This window comes from Dipteris shenzhenensis, chromosome 26, assembly GCF_047967505.1.
Source record: "Dipteris shenzhenensis isolate YYH24624 ecotype China chromosome 26, Dip_SZ_1.0, whole genome shotgun sequence".
Taxonomy (NCBI): Eukaryota; Viridiplantae; Streptophyta; class Polypodiopsida; order Gleicheniales; family Dipteridaceae; genus Dipteris; species Dipteris shenzhenensis.
In genome coordinates, this window is record NC_141621.1 from 38437607 (window position 1) to 38457646 (window position 20040).

At 44.0% G+C, this 20040-nt stretch overlaps 1 protein-coding gene across 2 annotated transcripts; it reads right to left on the minus strand.

Annotated features, from left to right (window-relative positions):
* Nucleotides 1-397: 397 nt before the first annotated feature.
* LOC147885038 (uncharacterized) lies at nt 398-17280 on the minus strand. Of its 2 annotated transcripts, none has more exons than XM_087397841.1 (9): nt 17060-17280; nt 16777-16906; nt 16481-16612; nt 16249-16323; nt 1568-1626; nt 1338-1451; nt 1108-1165; nt 911-983; nt 398-774 (listed from the first exon to the last, which is right to left on the minus strand). In XM_087397841.1, exons 1-8 carry the CDS (start codon nt 17201-17203, stop codon nt 967-969), a joined length of 729 nt encoding a protein of 242 aa, XP_087253967.1. In that variant the 5' UTR covers nt 17204-17280; the 3' UTR covers nt 398-774; nt 911-966. The 2 variants fall into 2 exon arrangements, with proteins under 2 accessions (XP_087253967.1, XP_087253966.1); XM_087397840.1 differs by having other exon boundaries at nt 398-787.
* Nucleotides 17281-20040: the final 2760 nt, after the last annotated feature.

Sequence of the window (20040 nt, forward strand, 5' to 3'; positions counted from 1 at the left end):
CCCCCGAGCCACGAGCTGAGCTACTGGCACGAACTCCCAATCAGATCCCAACCAACCTGGTGTCCCATACCACCAGGTGGCGCTGTGAAGCCCTGGATCTGCCACTGGGCCTTGGGCTACGCTAAGATGCAGGCGCGCGTCCGCGACACAATCCAGGATCAGACCTAGCACCTGGGAACGAGACTTGCTCCCAACTGCACACTGAGAACTGAACCCCCTGGGCCTCTTTTATAGACTCGGGCCCCGGCGCCAAAAATAGCGAAGACCTATAAATAGTTCATACCCTTGCCACTCAACCCGAGAATCAAGCCTGCCTAGCTCTAAGCCTCCCCAGGCTAACCTGAGCTAGTTCTGTGTACCTAGTACACGTCAGATACTGATCCGTGCACATGACACAGAAGCACAGCAAATTTAGGACTGGCAGCCAGAAAAGGTATGACATTAACATTAATGCTGTTTCATGGTCTCAAGGGCCTATTGATCTGTGCAGATTAATATTTGCACAAAGCCATTAGTCCGATTGGCAAACCACACCTCCCTTTCTCTTTGCTCTATACAATCCCTGTAATAAGGTGATGTTGATGCCCTGTGAAGACATCATGTTGTGAGTGTTTGAAGCATATTACTGAACCTCCCTCCTTAAATAAGAGCCCTCACCCAAAACTCAAAGCCTCTTGTTGTAAGTGTTATAACATAGTACATACGAATGGAGGCAGCCTGAAAATCTCATGCTGTACCAGAAGCTCCAGAAACCAAGCAACGGTACAGGAAATCCTGGAAGCACACACTTGAGTAACACAATTGCAACTACATCAGTGAACATGACATCCTGAGCTTCTCACTATAAACCAAGCCACAATGATGATGGACATAGCAAATAATAAAATTGGAAAGACGTCCAAAAGCCCACCATATTACTGCTTTTAGCAAACTGTCTGTCCGACCAGATTTCTTGAATTGATGTCTTCAGAATGTAGGCCCCTCTGTACCAGAATGCTCGTGTGGTTAAATATGCTGATGTTAACAGCTCATTCTTAAATGGTTCAGCCCTTTTCAAAAAGAAACATCAATTCAAGTAAGAAGCTGCTGTGTGAGTCAAGGACCTACCGTCGTCACCTCCGTCATCATCATCCAAATAATCATCGTCATCATCAAAACCAAAGTTCTGAATCAAAAAGATCATATGAAATCAGTAATGCTTTTCACTGAGGAGCAGAGGAACGAAGAGAGTTATTTAACTTTTCTTTGTTTAAAGGGCTGGCCCACTGTGAAAAAAACGAAGAAAGAGGAGGGACGGGGCACGGGGGCTGGAACAGTGTTCAGTAAGGCATCCAAACCTGTGCATAGTCATCCTCACCAAAGTCTTCCTCCTCTTCTTCCTCCACTGCTTCATTATCTTCATCGTCACCTTCACCAACTTTCTTGTCTTCGTCCTCTTTTCCTTCTCTCTCCTGCAGGTACCAAACGTGCTACTTAAGCACGGTAAAAACCAAGCACATTCCCAGAATCTAATGCTTGACTCAAATGTTTGCCTTAATAAAAATGGAAAGCATTTGTAGGAGCTGACTTCTGTAAGCTTTTCGCTCCGCTGCTCCAAATTTGCCAGTCTATCAAGCCTGTGCAGGTCTGCATTTATTGCAAGTATAGATGTTCATTATCACCCTGCACATGTCCTGACAGGTCGCATACATACATAGATACATATACATACATAAATTCATCTACAAATTTTTTTGATACATTAGACATATATGCATATATCCTTGTATTACATATAAATACATCAATGAGAGTGGCAGGCAGATGGTGCATGCACATGCAGATGCAACATTTTGAACAAATCAGGTTATTTGCATTGTTGTACAGCCTTTGAACTCAAAGAATGAACGTTCTGTAACGTCATTCCCATGACTTCAACTGGTCATCCATGGATACCTAGGAATTGTAACATATACAGAAACACTAAATGGGGAAACATCGCCTATGATAAATCAATACCTTTTAACTATGCATACACCTGAAAACCAGATGTACAGCAGATGCCATTTTGAACATTCTTATAATATCTGCTCCAGATAAAGTCGAAATCCAATGCCTAAGCAGGAAAGTACCTTTAGAGAATTCGTGATGCAGTTTGAGGCCATACATGACACAGGGAACATCATTAAAGGATGGCAGTTGTCACTCTAGGCTTAAGATTGTGACTTGAGGACATGGTCTGTGTAAGACAAATGCTAGGGACTTGCTTCAAAGCCAAGCCCTGACCACGGCGCGGGGGGGGGGGGGGGGGCGCGGGGGATCCACAAAGAAAACGTCTATCAAGTATATGAGAAAAGCCCCAAGAGCAAAGTGCTTAAGGCCAAAGTACACCATCAGTAGCATGAAAAAGCCTGAGGGTCAAGCCCTACTCAAAAAGCCCAGTGCCACCTCAAACTTGTTGTGACTTCGAGAAGAAGGGACAACCTTTCCACTCCATGAGGAAGATAGTCCGGTTGGCAAAGCAGCCCCACATGGCCATCAAAGTGTGTACAATGTCTATCCAAATACTGGCCATGGTGTGAGATGGGTAGACCAGCGAACCATCAAGTGCCTCTGTGCATCTGGATCACGAGATATGCCAGCCAGCTATGATCTCCCAACATGTGTCCACAAGGGCATGTGCACGTCTGTACCAAGAGGAGGAAACAGCGTCCAGAGAGCATAGCTCAACTGAATGACGTCAAACCAAAAAAGCCCAAGAGGCACTATTCATCTCACAAAACACTTGAGGAGAGCCAAGCCACTAAGCCCACAACTCTTCTTTCTTGGACTCATCCTTGTCTCCTTTTGATCAGCCTTCTTTTGTTTACAATCTCGTGCAAGATATCCGAGCATACCACAATAGCAGCACTTTTCTTCTTCTACCATTAGAAAGTTCCCCATCCTCTAAACAATCCTTCTCCTTGGGTTTTACCTTATACAGGCTTATCTTTACCAGTCCCCTTTATTTTGTTTGTAGCAGCGAGGGATTTCTCATCATCACCCTCTCTCTTTGTCGTACATCTTCTCCCTGGCTTCCTTGTGCACAAGCAACAGCCCCTGTTCCTCAAATATGCTTGGGTCACTCTTCAGATGTTAAGAAAGTGGCCAATCCCTCCCTCCCTCTCTCTCTCTCTCTCTCTCTCTCTCTCTCTCTCATTAGATTATGATACCCACCGATCACATAAAGCTTTTTATCCTATTATGTGCACACAAGATCAACCATGCACAGAACTCAAGTGATGGTGGAATAGCCAAGCATGTAGCCAAAAGATCCAAAATAGGGCGAAAACAGAGTAAATAGGACGTCTGCTCCACCGGAAGGACAGCAGGGTGTTGCTCCACTAGACAGCTTTCTACACTACTGCTCATTCACTCCCACTGCTGTGTGCCTCTTATGGAGGTCTTGGTGGCTGTTGGACGAGCTCACAAGCTGAGCCTCAAATCATGTCTTCTCAACTCGAACGGACTGCTTTAACTGAGGTCCAGGGCTCCCTTTTACAGGGAGGAACCCATGAGTTGGCCGACTGAGGCCTTGAATAAGGCCAACTAACCACCTATTAGAGCCAACTGGAGCTGGGTGGGGGCTGAACAGATATGGATGATCCCACCACCTGTAAGTTCTTGGCTCTGTTCTGGCTGACTTGAGAAAGGCCAGCCAGCCTCATAGGTGCATATAAAACCCTCCCACAATGGCAGCCATTTGCTGCAAATTCTCCAGTCATTGTGCCTTCCCATAAGGGCCTATTTTGCCACCCTTCCTGCTGTATGCAGGGCCAATGTAATGGGCAGCATCGTGACAGTCCTACATGGATTGATCTGCCCTGTCGGGTGGATCTAAATAACACCAAGCAAGATCTACATCTGCTGCCCACATGGCAGCCAGTTTGCTGCCCTGTCACTCCGTGGTCCTCATGAAGGCTCACAGGTGGGGAGTTGATCCATTTGTCCCAACAGTCCACAACAACCCTAGCATGTGATATGGCTGCACAGAGAAGCCCACTCATAAGTCAACTGCTCAATCAAAGAACAGGGTGCAACCAATATGGGGCACCCACTGATCTATGTTAACCAACAGCAAAAATACAAAAACAAGGCAGCATCTCCTCATCTGGCGCATTTAGTTGTCCCAAATCGGCCTTTTTGATAGCAACCTTGAACAAGAGTGGAGATAGTTTGAAGGCCTAACCTCGTTACGTGAGTTTGAGTTCTGACCATTTACCAATACAGCAAACACACTGTTTTGAGGAAGGGGGGCCAGAAGGGAAGCAGGCCCATCATGGATTGCTCTATTTCGCTGTTAAGTCCACTCATATTAGTTTCTGTGTAGTTCAAACTTCAATTTGGTCATGTGTGTAAGAGATAGCAGACCCTAGCCCACATGCATGTTACAATGGTATCAGAACATGATCGTGGGGAGTGCCAGCAACCTAGAGCTGGGAAACCAAAAGATCTCAGTTCATCATCAGTTTCTATACCGACAACAGTTCTCCAGCCATCCGGCGACGATTTTCAGAGTTCCGGACCCACATAAAGTTGAAGATTACAGTAATGGAATGTTGGGAGAGAGATGAGATACAGGAGTCAAAACTTGAGGCAATTTAGACTGTAGGAGAGTATAGTAGGTATTGCCTCAGGAATAAAATAGCCAAGTGTAATCTAGTCTAGAATCAAGCTTTATGCAAGACACTCTAGTCAAACCGTCATGTACTTGTGTAGGGCATGCAATCTTTGGATTAGATCTGAGAACTATAGCTTAGGTTTTTCATCCGTAGTTGTCTGGTTAAGCTTAAGTTTGACTTACCGTAATTAATCAAAGGAGCAATCATGGGCAAATTATTACAGACCACTTAGACTAGCCTTCGGATTAGCCTAATTAACAAGTAGTATGATTAAATTAAACCTCGGATTGGCAAAACTTAACCCTAGATTCTATTTTTTGTAAGAAACCTATGGAAGATTTACTCCTGATAGGTCCTTGTTGTCTAATTTCGTTTTTTGGCTTGAACTATCTTTTGCACGTCAATTTTCTATCCTTTTGCACATCAATTCTCATCCTCGCATCCTAATAATGCCTACATAGGACAACTAGGATAGGTAGTACTAGTCCTAGGTCCTAAGTGTCCTAATTGAACTAATCGATGAGTAACTAGTACATTTGTAGAAACCTTGGGGTAGAAGTTGTTTGTAACAAATCCCATTTTTCCATGGACACATTTTTCCATCTGTTTTTATTTTCAGCTGATTCAACCTTTTTCTCATCCTCTCCTCTCTTTTACTTTCTAAGTTATAAATTTGGTAGGTGCTCAATGATTGGACCTTCTTTGCAAGTGTAATGATTGGCTTGTCCATGCATGGAAAGCCACGTGGAAACTTCAGAATGCATGTTGGACGTGGTCGTGACTCCTGGTGTTCTCGTGGGTTCTCTGGCGACTTGATATTCGCATGCATTCGACTTTTGCTTCTCTCTTGAAACGGCCTGAGTGTGGGTGTATGATGCCATAGTTTTGTGGGTTCCAACAAGGTCGGTCAACCTGAGAAGACTGTGCATGGTAGATCTTTGTGTTATGTTCCTTTTTCTTGTGAAAATCCGAGTTGCTTAGTCGTTATGAATGTGTAAACCATGGAGCTCCTCTCTTATGATCTTCTTCAGCTTAATTGTGTGGCATATGGTTGCGGATTGAGCTATCTAATACATGATTTCATGTAAGATTTTTATGTGAGTGATAGAACCGAGATTGAGAGTGTGATCTTAGAGTTATTTCATCATTTTTCCAACAAGTGGTATCAGAGCAGTCGATGCTTTGTAAGTGTCGATGCTGTGTATGTCGAAGAATCCGAGTTACAAGGTGTCTTTAATCCCCACGAAATGCAGAAGTAGAAGGTTTAGAAAAGCCAGGACATCGCCCGAATTGCTAGCAGAGGCTTGTTTCCAACTACAGCTGAATCTCTTGAGATTTGGAGATGGATACTTTGCCTAAGGAGAAATCTGGTGGGATTGGGGTCACCTTCAATGATGGAAACTTTCCAACGTGGCAACTTGCGACTCGTGTATAGTTTATGCAGAAAGGACTCCGAGGAGTTGTTTCAGGAACTGAGAAGAAACCCAAGGAGCGCTCACATGATGCTGACAAGATCCCAGCATGGGAGGCAAAAAAAGAAAAAGCTATTGGCTATTTAGGAAGTGCTCTGGGACCGAAATATTTCCACCACCTTGATATGACTATGACAGCAGCAGAGAACTAGCAAACTCTCGAGACACTGTTTGAAGTTCGTATGAAGAATTCCAAAGACACCCTCAAGCAAGAATTGTTTGACCTTCAGATGGATGAGTCGGAGTCACTCGGAATATTTTTGAACCGGATGCAATATTACTCAAGCAATTGCAGCACGCATGGAGGATGAAGATAAGAAAGTGATTCTTTTGAAGAGCCTTCCTTCTAAGAGAAAGAAAACAAGAAATAAAGAAGAAAGGAAGCGTGTCACTAAGCAAAAATCAACAAGCAAGTCAAGAAACAAAATCTTCCAAAAAACTGGAATCTCTCTCTCTCTCTCTCTCTCACTCTCTTATTGAAAAAATAAAAAGCTAAATGGCCCTTTACACTTATGTATCGTTTCTACAAAGAGGCAAAAATACATTTCTAACTTAGAAAGCACAAGCATACTCAAACAAACTCTCTTTTGAAACTAAAAGAAAAACGAGCTATTCAGCTCCCCGCTTTTTGTTTTCAGCTTATGTTCAATCATTCTAAACATACCTAAGGCCGATACACCATACATAAAAGACTTCATATCTAAGATTGTGCGAAATTTTTTCATTCTTTTCCTTGGATTATACCTCTTGTGTAATAGTAAAGTGATCAAATTACTACAATGAGTGATAAAAGACTCCTTAGTTGTACAAAGGCGGGAAAATCTATGGAATTGGGAAGAAATGACTCCATATTTTGCCAAATCAGAAATGTTTGAGTCAATGTGAGGCATTTTTATAATATGCTCTGGCTATAGTCTAAGTCCTTTCAGTTTGGTCTCAAGTTTGGAAGGTGTTGAAAAGATTTACTTCAACATCTTGGTCTTGTATCTCATTGTAATAAAGAGCCTGGATAAACGGAAGGTAGGAGAGGGGGTTGGCAAAGGTGGGGGAGGGGTGGGGATTTTGCGCCTTAATAATGGTCATGGGTTCATCTTTTATCAAGCAACATTGTACATATAGGTCTCTGTCTTGCATTTCTATGGACACAGTTTTCTATATTATCTTTGTATTTGTGCACATGTTACTGATCACATGTGTGAGTCCTCTATTACAAGACTTCACATACCGGCCGTGATATCATTGCCAAATCCAATGTACTTGTCATTATCAGTACAAAGAGCTCTTCTTTTCCATGGTTAACATGAGTTACACCCTCTATTATGGTGGTGATGTCATTTTGCAAGGCTGGCCACAGCCGACACTGTATAGCCAATTCCATCCAAGTAGCAGGATGCTAGAAGCTAGTGTGTGGGGTGGACACTACTCTACAGGAGTTAATCTACAACCCATAGGATTATATAAGTATGGGAGGCAACATAAAGTCACATATCTATTGGACCCAATGCATGTATTCAAAAATGTGTCAAAAAGTTTGTGGAAACATATGATTGATAGAGACAACCCAAAGGCATGACCTAACTTGAAAGTGAAAAAAACCAAAAGAGTCTTTTGGACAAAAACAAAACCACATTGACAAGGTGATTTTACTAATGCCATCAAGGGTGTTGACAAAAGCAGAGGAGAAGAGCGTTATTGTGGGTGTGAAATTCTCAACTGGGTACATGAATAACTTAAAGGGTGCATTTACTTCAAATGGAAAACTAAGTGGTCTAAAGTTCACATGATAGGCACAAAATGATTCAGGTAACATTCTTCCCACTTAAATCAACCCATTTTTAACTCCTATTTCAATTTTACCGACACATCATTGTTTTCAATAATATGTACTTCCAAATGTTTCAAGTTGGATGTAGTACTAAAGTGCATTAGAGAGAAACAATCGGAAGAGGATGGAAATAGAGGATGGAGATGAAGATGGGGACAGAGATCTAGAGGCTAGATTCCCCCGCCCACCACTTAGACTTGATTTTTGAAAAGACCTTGGAAAATACTTTGATGATGACATGGAAGAAGAAAACAGAAGTGGCGGCCTATCACGTCTGGATCTTCGATCCCATAAAAAATGGGACTTCACGTTGCTTTAGATCAAACTCCACTAGTCAAGAGCCATTTTCGTTTCGGCGCGCAGCTATGTTCTCCACCTGGTCAGAAGGTTTTCTTCATGTATTGGTGTTTTTATGATTACAGTTATGTTATATTCATCTTGGGTGTTGATGCTAACTTAAAGGTTCCACCCTTCCAGCTCATTGTGTCAGGTTCTTTCGGGTCTTTGGAAGACTTTTAATAAACTCTCTCTCTCTCTCTCTCTCTCTCTCTCTCTCTCTCTCTCTCTCTCGCGGGGGTTAGCAAAAGCTTGGTACACGGTGTGATTAGCACAGCCTGGTACGCACGCATATCCAGATGGTTTGCTAGCTAGGGTACTCAGTGGACCCTCTCCCCACCTTTCTGACACGACCCTAGCACTCCTGAAACCTCTAACCTGCAAGCAAACACAAGAACACACCAAACGTGAAGAAACTGAGCAGGCTGCTCACCACCCAGCCATGACATCTACGGGATGCGATCCCGAATCAGGAGATGTCCCCTCCGAGCCACGAGCTGAGCTACTGGCACGAACTCCCAACCAAATCCTAACCAGCCTGGTGTCCCATACCACCAGGTGGCACTGTGAAGCCTGGGATCTGCTGCTGGGCCTTGGGCTACACTATGATGCAAGTGCGTATCCGTGACTCAATCTAGGATCAGACCTAGCACCTGGGAATGAGACTTGCTCCCATCGTCTCTTTGAAAACTCAACCTCTGGGCCCCTTATATAGACTCGGGCCCCAAGCGCCAAAAATAACGAAGACCTCTAACTTGTTCATACCCTTGCCACTCAACCCGAGAATCAAGCCTGCCTAGCTCTAAGTACACATCAGATACCAATCCGTGCACATGACATACTTCCCCTCCTCTAAAACTCACTCCTGAGTTTGCTAAAAAACCCGGGAATGTCCTCTGGAGGTTCTGTAATGTCTCCCATGTTCCATCCTCCTCAACACGATCCTTCCACTTGATCTTGTATTCCGTGATAATTCTATTACGAATCTGTCTTCCACGAAATTCAAGAATACTCTCAGGTTCGTGTGAAATAAAAGTCAAATCTGTAACTTCTATTATTTCTTGAGGAGAAACAAGTTGATCATCCACAACCAGTAACTCTTTCAGTTTGCTAACATGAAATACTGGATATACTTTAACATCAAGAGGCAATTCTAGTCTATATGCAACTGGTCCAATTCTTTTAATAACCTTGAACGGACCACAGTATCTGGGAGATAACTTCGGAACCAAACCAATACTTAGGCTCTTGAATTCCTTGGGAATACGCAAATATACCATCGTTCCTTCAGAGAACTCTCTAGGTGAACTTTCCTTCAGAGAACTCTCTAGGTGAACGATGTCTATTAGCATAAAATCTGTCCCGATCTTGGGCACTTCTAATAGACTCCTTGGTAAACTGCAACATTTCTTGCATGTCTTGCAAGAATGTTTTTGCAGCATTATTTTGGATTCCCTTTAACCCAACCATAACTGGTGACTTAGGTTGAAACCCGTACATAAGCATAAAAGGACTGTAACCTAAAAGCATTATTTCTTGGCACTGTTATAAGCAAATTCCATCTTAGGTAGATAATCTTCCCATGAAGACTGTCTCTTAGAAACATATGCCCAAAGCATATCTTCAACCAATTGGTTGACCTTCTCTGTACTGCCATCAGATTGTGCATGATTTGAGGAACTCATACTTAGAGTAGTTTCTAACTTCTCAAAAACAAGTGTCCGGAAGTTACTTGTAAACTGAGTCCCTGTCGCTGACTATGTTAGAGGGCAAACCATACAGCTTAAACAAGTGGTCCACAAACTCGTGAGCCAACTGAACAGCTGAAATAGTTATTCTAGTAGGTAAGAATCTAGCCATTTTTGTCAAACAGTTCACTATGACCCAAATGGAGTCATGACCCTTTCACGTTCTTGGCAAACCGATAATAAAATCCATGGAAATACTGAAATCGGCCTCCGATCACTCAGAGGGCAGTGGAACTAAACCTTTAATCGCTTTAGCACTTATTTACAGCTCACAAAGCATATATCACAACCATTAATCATTGCATGATTACCATTTGGCATTTACCCATTTGTTCACAAACAAAACCGTTGAAAAAGGGATGGAGGCTAGAATGCCCCTGCTCAGCAAACATAGACAAGTGCACCCGATTGGCCCCAAACACCGTGGCACCCCTTTCGGTATTTCTTTATATTTCATAGTGAAATGATTACAAGTTGCATCTGGGAGACCTTCCCTGCAACTGAGCACATAGCCCTAATTCACTGAGCCTTCGCAAGGCTTTCAAGCATAGAACACCGTCACATAAATGCACTTAACCCACAGGCTCAATCCAAAGGCATTCTCTTTTCCAAATGCAATTCCATTGGCTCTCCGAATGCAATCACACTGCACCCCAGCTGCACTCTCTTTGAGTGGTTTCCAGATGGCATTCACAAAGCTTTTCAAAGCTCCAAAATAAAATCAGCAAAGTACCCAACCAAAGAATGACTCATGTAGCACTGCCTGGGCACCTGTGAACCTAGAAAGAGATGGCACATGAGGCCAACCAATAGCTTACGGCAAAAAGAAATTGCAGCAGCAAAATCACAACTCACCAAGCCCTGAAAACTCGAACCAAGTCCTCAATCGCCCAGAGGAAATAGCAGCCAATGCCCAATTGCATTCTCAGCCAAAGAGGAGTGCAAAGGCATGAAGAAAGAGCATTTACAAGAGCCAACCAGCAAGAATTCTACTGAAAAATGCGAAAAGAAGCACTTCTGTTGCGAAGAAGTGGAAATTCTTAGGCTCAAAAGAAGCATGCTTCAGAGAGGAATGCATTGAGAAGATATTGGAGAAGTTTCATTGCCGGAAAGTCCTCCAAAACTAAGAAAAAACAGTCAACCAGCGCGTGGGACCACTCGAAATTCAACAAAAAGCTGTAGCTTTGCAAGAGGAGAGGCCCAAGAGGCTGTAGAAGCAAAAAGGTCCAAAAAAAGCCACTTTTGCAAATTTGACCAGCAAAAGAAGTGCTCAACTCTGCCTGTTCTACCAAACGCACGGAGGGAAAAGCATATCACTGCGAAGGGGAGGCAAAGGGGAAGCCATCGGGCCAAACGGAAGTCGAGGAATCCAAACGGGTAAGGAATTATGAAAAACGAAATTCTGCTGAAGGAGCCTGAAAAACCAGTCCAAAATCTCAACAAAGGAAGAAGATGAGAGAGAAAACCACACATGTGAAGTTTAGAAGGCCCAAGAAGGTCCAAGCATGTAGAAGGCACTAGAGCCACCTAGAACTCTAGGGGGCCCGCTGAAGGTATATGGCCCTCTAGGGAGCCCATTAAAAATGCCACGTCATCATTTCCCAACAAATTCCTTGGAATGCCTTTGGGCCTAGGGATTAATTACGCTTATGTGCTAGGCACCATGCCGCGTTAAATTACACATTATTAAGCCCACGCTTGGACTTTTAAAACCAAAGTTGTCACAGTCTTATAGTACTTAGAATCACGCCCCCCTGACATACCTCTCTCTTGAAACAGCTAACCACAGTTTGCTGCCCCAAAACACAGGAGCGAGCATGAAATATACCATGAAAGAGTATACAAGAAAGCCGCAGCTATAGTATACAAAGACAGTGAAAATATGGCTAGGAGGGGCATGCATCCATCCATATACACTGCTCAAAATCTATGTGATCCTCGGCGATCAATAGTCAAGATGCATCAATATCATCAAGTCTCACAGCAGAAATACTATCAGCTCAGTATCTCGGATGAAACATACAGTGTCATCAAGCAACCTCATGAAATCACGGTGAGCCCGTCTATATTGAGGGAGTGGAGATGCTACCCCCCTCTCGAACACCAGGTAATACTCCAAACGCTCGCTCTGCTGGACTACCTGTAGGAGCCTGGACCGTAGTCGGCTCTAACTGGAAAGCATCAAGGTAAAGCTGCAATATCCCAGGTGAATTTGCCAGTTCACCTTTCTCTATCCATTTCGCATCAAGTGATGGGTAATTTTGAAATTTTACCAAGTAGCGACAGATAACTTACCCTTGAGTTTTCTATCTTTGTGTGCCAGAATCTGCTCTGGGACCAGAAGTTCATCCTGTTCTTCCACTTCAGGCTGTACCTCATTAGGTAAATCCTCGGGAACATCTCCATGATATTGCTTTAACAAGCTCACATGAAAGGCATTGTGTATCTTCCAATGCGGAGGCAACTTCAGCCTGTAAACTACCTCGTTTATCTTTTGTTTCTGGAAAGGACCATAGTAACGCATGTTCAGCTTTGTGTACAACCTTTCCTTGCCTTTCTTATTTTTCAGCCCCGAAACCTCTGAAGATAAACCTCAAAAGTCAGATTCAGCTTGGACATATCGAGGGCTTTGAGCTTGCCTACGATATCGTAATCTTCCTCCTTCTTCAGAAACTCTTTCCTGAAGACCCCTTCGAATTCTATCCATGTTGTAGGCTTTGGTCGGAGTTCCTTCCACCATAATAAAGCCTTTCTTGACATAAACCCTGCTGCAAGCTGTATTTTCTTGTCATCCGGGTAAGGGTGAAACTGGAAGTGTACTTGCCACTTGTGCAACCAAGTGTCAACAACCTCCTTGGTACCAGACTTTTGATCTCCGAAAAAAGAATCTTGAGTGATGTTCGGACCTAACACTGAAGCCATGGCATCCACATGCGTGAACGCTTGAACAGTGCTAGTCAAAAGTGAATGTAGTCTGAATCCCTTGGAGTTGCTGTGTCAACCCCGTTTGATTCGTGTTAACCTACTCAAACTTTTCATCAAGAGCAATGGTGAATTCACTGAAGGCTATCTTTGTAATCAGATCATCGTAGAGACCCTAGTCATCCTCCGCATGGTAGTTCATATCCTGGTCTCCCATTGCAAGCTCAAGGTCTACAGAATCAGCCATAACTGAATCGGATCTGATGAGGAGATAGGCTAGAGAAGAGAAGCAAGCAGGTGGCTTCGGAGCTAGGAGGTAGAACCAAAGTGAAAGCTGGCCAAGAAGGAGGCGATGGAAGAAGAGAAAGCTAGTCGATGGAGAAGGTAAGCTGCTGTGCTGAGCTGATGCGGCAGCTCGAATTCTTGGACCTGGGATTCTGCTCCTGGCTGTCCGTACGAAGTGCTGCAGCAGGCTGTACAGGTAGTCTGGCTCCCGTGCGTGAAGGTGTAGAGGGGCTGGGATGTTGCACAATTTACAGGCTATGGGAGAAGGCAAATCGGCCGAACTAATAGCGGGAGAGCAGGCTTTTAGTAAAGCCCTACTTTTCCAAAAGCTCACCCTCCAAAAATGGAGGGATAGTGCTTTTTTAAGCCTCCAAGCCCCCCCGAAAAGCCACTGGCCTAGATTGCAATCTAGCCCTATCCTGCTGCGCACCTTCCTGCGCTCCCTTTTACCTGCCATCACAACCCCTGAGCAGCCAGCCAACGCGCGGGATCCCCTTTGGTTCACCCCAGCAGTGCGCTCTCTCTTGACTCCCTTCTGACGCCTCTACCTGGACCTCACTACTTCCTCCTAACTACACGTCTCTCCCTCTCTCTCAACCTGTCACTTCTTGCAACGAAATCACCCTGCACTCTCTCTCTCTCCTTCCTTCTATCCCAATCTAATACCACTTCCCTTAATCGATGAACCAGAAGACACTTGCAGGGTTTGAGCACGAATTTCGAAATAAGGGCATACCTGGAGAAAAAATCATCCAAAATTCTTGCAACTAGAAGTTCCTACCTCACGAGTTGGCTCTGATACCAGCTGACACGACCCCAGCACTCTTGAAACCTCTGACCTGCAAGCAAACACAAGAACACACCAAACATGAAGAAATTGAGCAGGCTGCTCACCACCCAATCATGACATCTACGGGATGCGATCCCGAATTAGGAGATGTCCCCTCCGAGCCACGAGCTGAGCTATTGGCACGAACTCCCAACCAGATCCTAACCAGCCTGGTGTCCCACACCACCAGGTGGTGCTGTGAAGCCTGGGATCTACTGCTGGGCCTTGGGCTACGCTATGATACAAGCGCACATCCGCGACTCAATCTAGGATCAAACCTAGCACCTGGGAACGAGACTTGCTCCCATCAGTTCTTTGAGAACTAAACCTCTGGGCCCCTTATATAGAGTCGGGCCCCAAGCACCAAAAATAGCAAAGACCTCTAATTGGTTCGTACCCTTGCCACTCAACCCGAGAATCAAGCCTGCCTAGCTCTAAGCCTCCCCAGGCTATCTGAGCTAGTCTTCTGTACCCAGTACACGTCAGATACCAATCTGTGCACATGACACTTTCAGTGCAACTTGGATGCCCCTGATCCCTTGGTCCCATGTGATGAGATCAACCATAGCATACGGTGCAACCTCCTTCAACTCTATACATCACAGATTAAGGAGAAGACCAAGAGTTTCCCACCAAAATCCAGTTTTACTGCGACCACTTCTTGAGAGTAGCAGACTCAAAGGCAGGGAGAGCCATGGGTAAGCCTAAGAGCAGTGGGTCTGCAGATTATGCACGTTGGCGGAGGTGGAGACTGAGGAGCATTTCCTCAGTGCCTACCCAGTTTACTATGAAATCTGAGAATGGTACCAATGTCTCTTTCAAGATAGACACGGTTTTGGCTCTCTCACCCGACTGATTCACTTCCATGACCAGGTTTGAGTTGGTCGCTATTTGATGGAAATGCGATGACACAAAGAGACCCTAGTGCGTCAAATCAAACAACGAGAGGAGGGTGCTACAGGAGACAGAGATGGATCGAGCTCAGTGACACGTCACAAATTTCTACGCATTCGAGTCTACCCGACATTGCGCATTAGAAAAGGAGAAGATAGCTTAGCATGGGAAAGTGGGATGAGACGATGAGGAGAGATGTACCCAGAGATATAGGGACCACGTGTTTCTCTGTTTTCTTGCTCCACCTGTGAGCTCCTGCTTTACCCTCTCGTCCCCTCTTCTTGGATTTACTTCTGCCGACGAGCTTTCCATGGCGAAAAGGCACGATTGCTCTTCTTCTAATGTCTGTGTCCGCGATAGGCACGATGCAGAGACGGACTAGAGCACGCATGATGGAGGTTCAGCCCATCACAACTCCAGTCGAATTTGGGATCGCTTGAGCAAAGGCGTCACTCTCGATATGGCCCACCGGGTACAGAGATCATGGAGACTGCATCCCCACCACGCGAGAGATGACTGGACAAACATAGATACAAGATATCTTCGCAGCTCAAGGAGAGCTACCATCGCACCAAGCTATGTGTTTTGACCCTGACTAGTTTCGATCTTTGAGTTTGAGTTTAGTTTAGCATACTACTCAACAAAGGGCCTTAGTGAACCCTCTGCTTTAGCAGAAAGTGGCTTGTATGAGTTACCCTTGGATTGTAATTTGTCTCATAGGCCGACAAGACCTCCCGAAGACGGTAATACATCTATCTCTCTCCCCACCCTTGACAAGGGAAGGATTGAGTGGACCAGTCGACATTTGGAGCATATTCCACTTTGAACTCAAATGACAGATATTATGATGATGATGATCATCATCATCATAGCGATGATGTAGAGGACTATTATTCTGATATGACTATGTAGCATTTAGCTTTTTGCTTTTTGCATGGGTGTTGACGCTCAGTTAGTAGCTCTACCCTTTCAGCCTGCTTGTATCACGTTTTCTCACAGTCTCATAGACCCATCCGTCTTCCGAAGACTTTAATAAACTCTCTCTCTCTCTCTCTCTCTCTCTCTCTCTCTCACACACACACACACACACACACACAAAATAGGGCATGTAAAAGAGGGAGGGAGAGGTACAGGGTGGAGGGAGGGAGAGGGAGGGAAAACTCCTTAGTAAGGAAGCAAACACTTAGGATTTTTTAATAAATCTAATATTGACTAACCTTTGGATTTTGAAAACTGCCTTGCTGGTTTTTTCCTTAGTAAAGAGGGGTGGATACATGGATTAGAATAGAAGCCTCACCACTTTTGGCTGAGTTAAAGTCTGATGTCCATTGAGAAGTCCCTTTGTATTGGCCATCGCGTCCTCGTTTTCTGTCTGTCATTATATTCCTAACGAATATCAGCATAAAAGAGGTCGATGCCTCAGAAATGAAAGATGTTGACAGCATAAGAGGAGTTTTTTTATTAATTGTATTTAAGCTCTACCGTGTTGATCTGAGAGGTGAACTTTGACTCATGGTTGGAAAGTCTACCTTGTTGACCTAGGAGCTCGGCTGGGAAATATGCAGGTGCGAGCTTAAGCACAGATGAAAGAGGAGGGCGTTTGGCATGGTGACGTGGCTTGTACCTGTCTGAATACCGCTCTATCTCTGCAGCCACTCCAGCTGCCATGATTTGAAAAATACGTGAGAACACGCTCTCAAAGTACATATTTTTGAGCTTTTTTAATTATAAAATACAAACTAAAGCATGTTTAGTCCATAACATGCAAACAAGATAGATAAATAGATAGATAGATAGGTAAATATGTATGAATCTGAACACTAACTCGTCTTTTCTTTCGGTTTTTCAATGTAATAAGGCGATGCATTCCAGAAGGTTTCTAGCCTCCTCCTTCGAGAAACAAGCTCCTCTTCTGCTTTTCCAATATCTGGAAGGTCCGGCAGGGATGCCATAGGCTGCATCCAGACATAAACCAAAGTTGTGTATTAAACGCGCTGGCATACACCAAAGCCCCCAAGCTCCAAAACGAAAGAGCACAGCAAACCTGTTTGTCAGCCACAGCAAGCTAGAAATAAAGTTATTGAAACGATGTGGAACTCCAGACTCACGGGGAAAAGAGGAGGAGGACCGTCTGCTTTCTTGACAAAAATGGGCTGTCCATCGTCACCTCGAGCTTGAGGGACGTAGCTACCCGCACCACCAAAGCGACCTTTGCCACGACCACCGAAACGACCCCGGCCTCGGAAAGACATATATGAACCTGCCGATGATGAGCAAGACGATGATGATGCGGAGTTTAAGTTTCAATTTTGGCAAACAATTAGGCTTGTTTTTTGTTTTGCCGTGTGTTTCATTATAAGCGGGCGAAGTTTTGTCATTATTCTGATTTTTTTGGAAATTTTTAAAATTCACAAGCTCTTATTTTGGTGAGGTACCTCCACTTTTAGAACTCGACTCATCGGAGGGGTATTATTGGTGGCCTTTTTGGAAAAGCATGGTTATTTGTCTACTTCTAGCATGCAGTATTATTGGTGGCCTTTTTGGAAAAGCATGGTTATTTGTCTACTTCTAAGCTTTCGAGACCCCACCATGAAAGTCCTCCGCCTCTCCTCACCATCCTCTTCATGGGCCTTGTCTCCGAAGGTAGCATCGAGATTCTCCTCCTCCTCCATGGTGAAACCATTCACAAATCCGTCGCCAAACAATTAGCCGAGGTCTGTATCATAATCAATAACGCTGGAGTCTTGGTGGTTTACCTCATCGTCATCAGCGAGGTCTTGTCGGGCTCCCAAGATCACCAAAGCTAGGCGAGCATGGCTTATGGAACACAAATGGTTGGTCATATTCGTCATTCTCGCTCTCGCACTTGCTCCTCTCTGCTTATACAGGCGAAACGACTCTCCACGCTTCTCATCTATTGTATCTATCCTTCTGGCTTTGATTTTTGTGCTCCTATCCGTGGGCATCGCCACAACCAAGCTTGCCATGGGAGGCCCCACCTCCTCCTTCCCTTCTTGACCTCCTTGTGACGAATGCCTTCATTTGCTTCACCCCATCTATTGCGAGCTCTGTGATCACACCCCTGTTATTGCCAGGGACACATCTCCACCCGGTTGTGTACATCTTGTCTACTGCATGATGGTTGTCTCCCTCTTTGAGCCTCCATGACTTCCGATGTCACCAAATAGCACTACCAAGAAGATCAAAACAGATTGGGATCTCTTTGGATCTTGTCAATTAAACATGCTTGTAGTGGCTGAACAGAATCCCAAGGCATCGTTTCGACTTTGTGATGGTTTTCGATGTACCTAGTCTTGATAAACAAACCAATAAAAATTGTGTCAATCGAAATTCACGACTATATACTTGTCTGCAAACTAGGCAGTGTGTGATCTTAGCTACAATACCGACAGTACCTACGTTAGTGTGGCACCCGACTCTGCCCGCCATCCGGCTCTTCCGTTCATGAATCGCTTCACAGGCTCGAGCAGAAGTATGAACAAGTCTTATCAATCTTGTGATAGTCACAGCTGTGACAAATGGGTAACGAAAAGAATCGAGGCTACCAAGGCTATCCACCCCAGCAGCCCTACGGCTATCCTCCACCAGGTATGTTTCTACTATCCATGAAAACGACAGAAGCTCCAAAAACTCATCAACACACAAGGGAGTAGGTGTTGTATTTGCAATAGTAAGTGATAATCTTGTTTGAGTAGAAGTACTATACAAATGATCTCATGCTCGCCTTCCCTGTCATCCATTTCTCGCTCCGCTAAATTATTGATTCATTTTTCTTCTCGCTATCTCTTGAGAGCAATTCGCGGCTTGTATATCTTACACTGCTGCAGTTGACGCTTAGTTAATTGGGCTCCACGGTGATCCCCAACATTTGGATCGCATTCCACTTCACAAGAGTCACTACTAGCCTGTACACCTATTGAATTATTCCTCATCGATCCTAGCCATAAAAGCGAATCTAGTTAGGATCGAGACACTGTGATCCTTGCCTTCATCTTTTGAAAATTTGAAAAGGCTGGCTGCTTGCAGTTAATGCACTCGCCATTTTGCCTTGTAATATCTAAACTATAGTGTAGCGATTCAATTGTTTTATCTGGCTCTCCTAGAGACGGTGCTATAAGTTATGTCAACAAAATCAAGGTGTGTTTGTGCCCTCTTATGTATTTTATGATGGTTACTAGCAATATCTTTTACATTTCTCTCGTACTTTTGATTCTAGACCAAATTTCAACACGATGATCTCTCTCATACTTTTGGTTCCAGACAAAGGTTTCAACACGATGAACAAGTTTACAAGGCATTTTTGGAAATCCCAAATATGCATCGCAAGGGGAAAAAAATTATCAATAAAGTGTATCAAGAGGTCAGGATTCTATCCTATACCTGTTTCACTCTATTTCTTTGATTGTCCTCTTTTTGGTTTCTTTGTCTTGTGAGATTTTGGTGTGCCCTGTTATTATCTCCGCTTTGATTTGTCCTCGAATGGTGACACTTGTTATTAGTGTGCCACATATGATAAGTGATGAATATCTCACTGTAAATTTTCTTGTTGTAAATATGTAGCAAAAATAAATCTATATCAAGCACAGTAATAATCTACATCCTAGTCCGCAAATTCAAGCAAGAGTCATTCTATTTAAAGATCAAGTACTTACCTAAGATTGAATGGGTATGGTCTGACATTTAGATTGTAGCTCTTTTTAGAGAGCATCAGGATCTTCTTGAGGAGTTTACCTACTTCGTCCCAGATTCTAGTGGTTCTCTTTCATAAAGTTTCGTCATAGAGAGCATTTTGGTACCATCTGCTTTAATAGATTTTCAAAAGGGTTTCCTTAGAATGCATGGGATTTAACTGCCTCTGTATATGTACGGTTAGGTGCACTTTTGAATACTCCTAAGTGTGATGATTTTGAAATGTATTGGTTCCTATGTACCAATAACAAATCTTGAAGACGAATGTGCCTTGCAGAATTCAGAAGATGAGGATGAGTATGCTACTAAAGCCATTGCTTGGGAAAAAGAAAAAAATTTGCAATCCAAAAAGCCGTTTGCCAGAAAGCCAGTTCGCCTG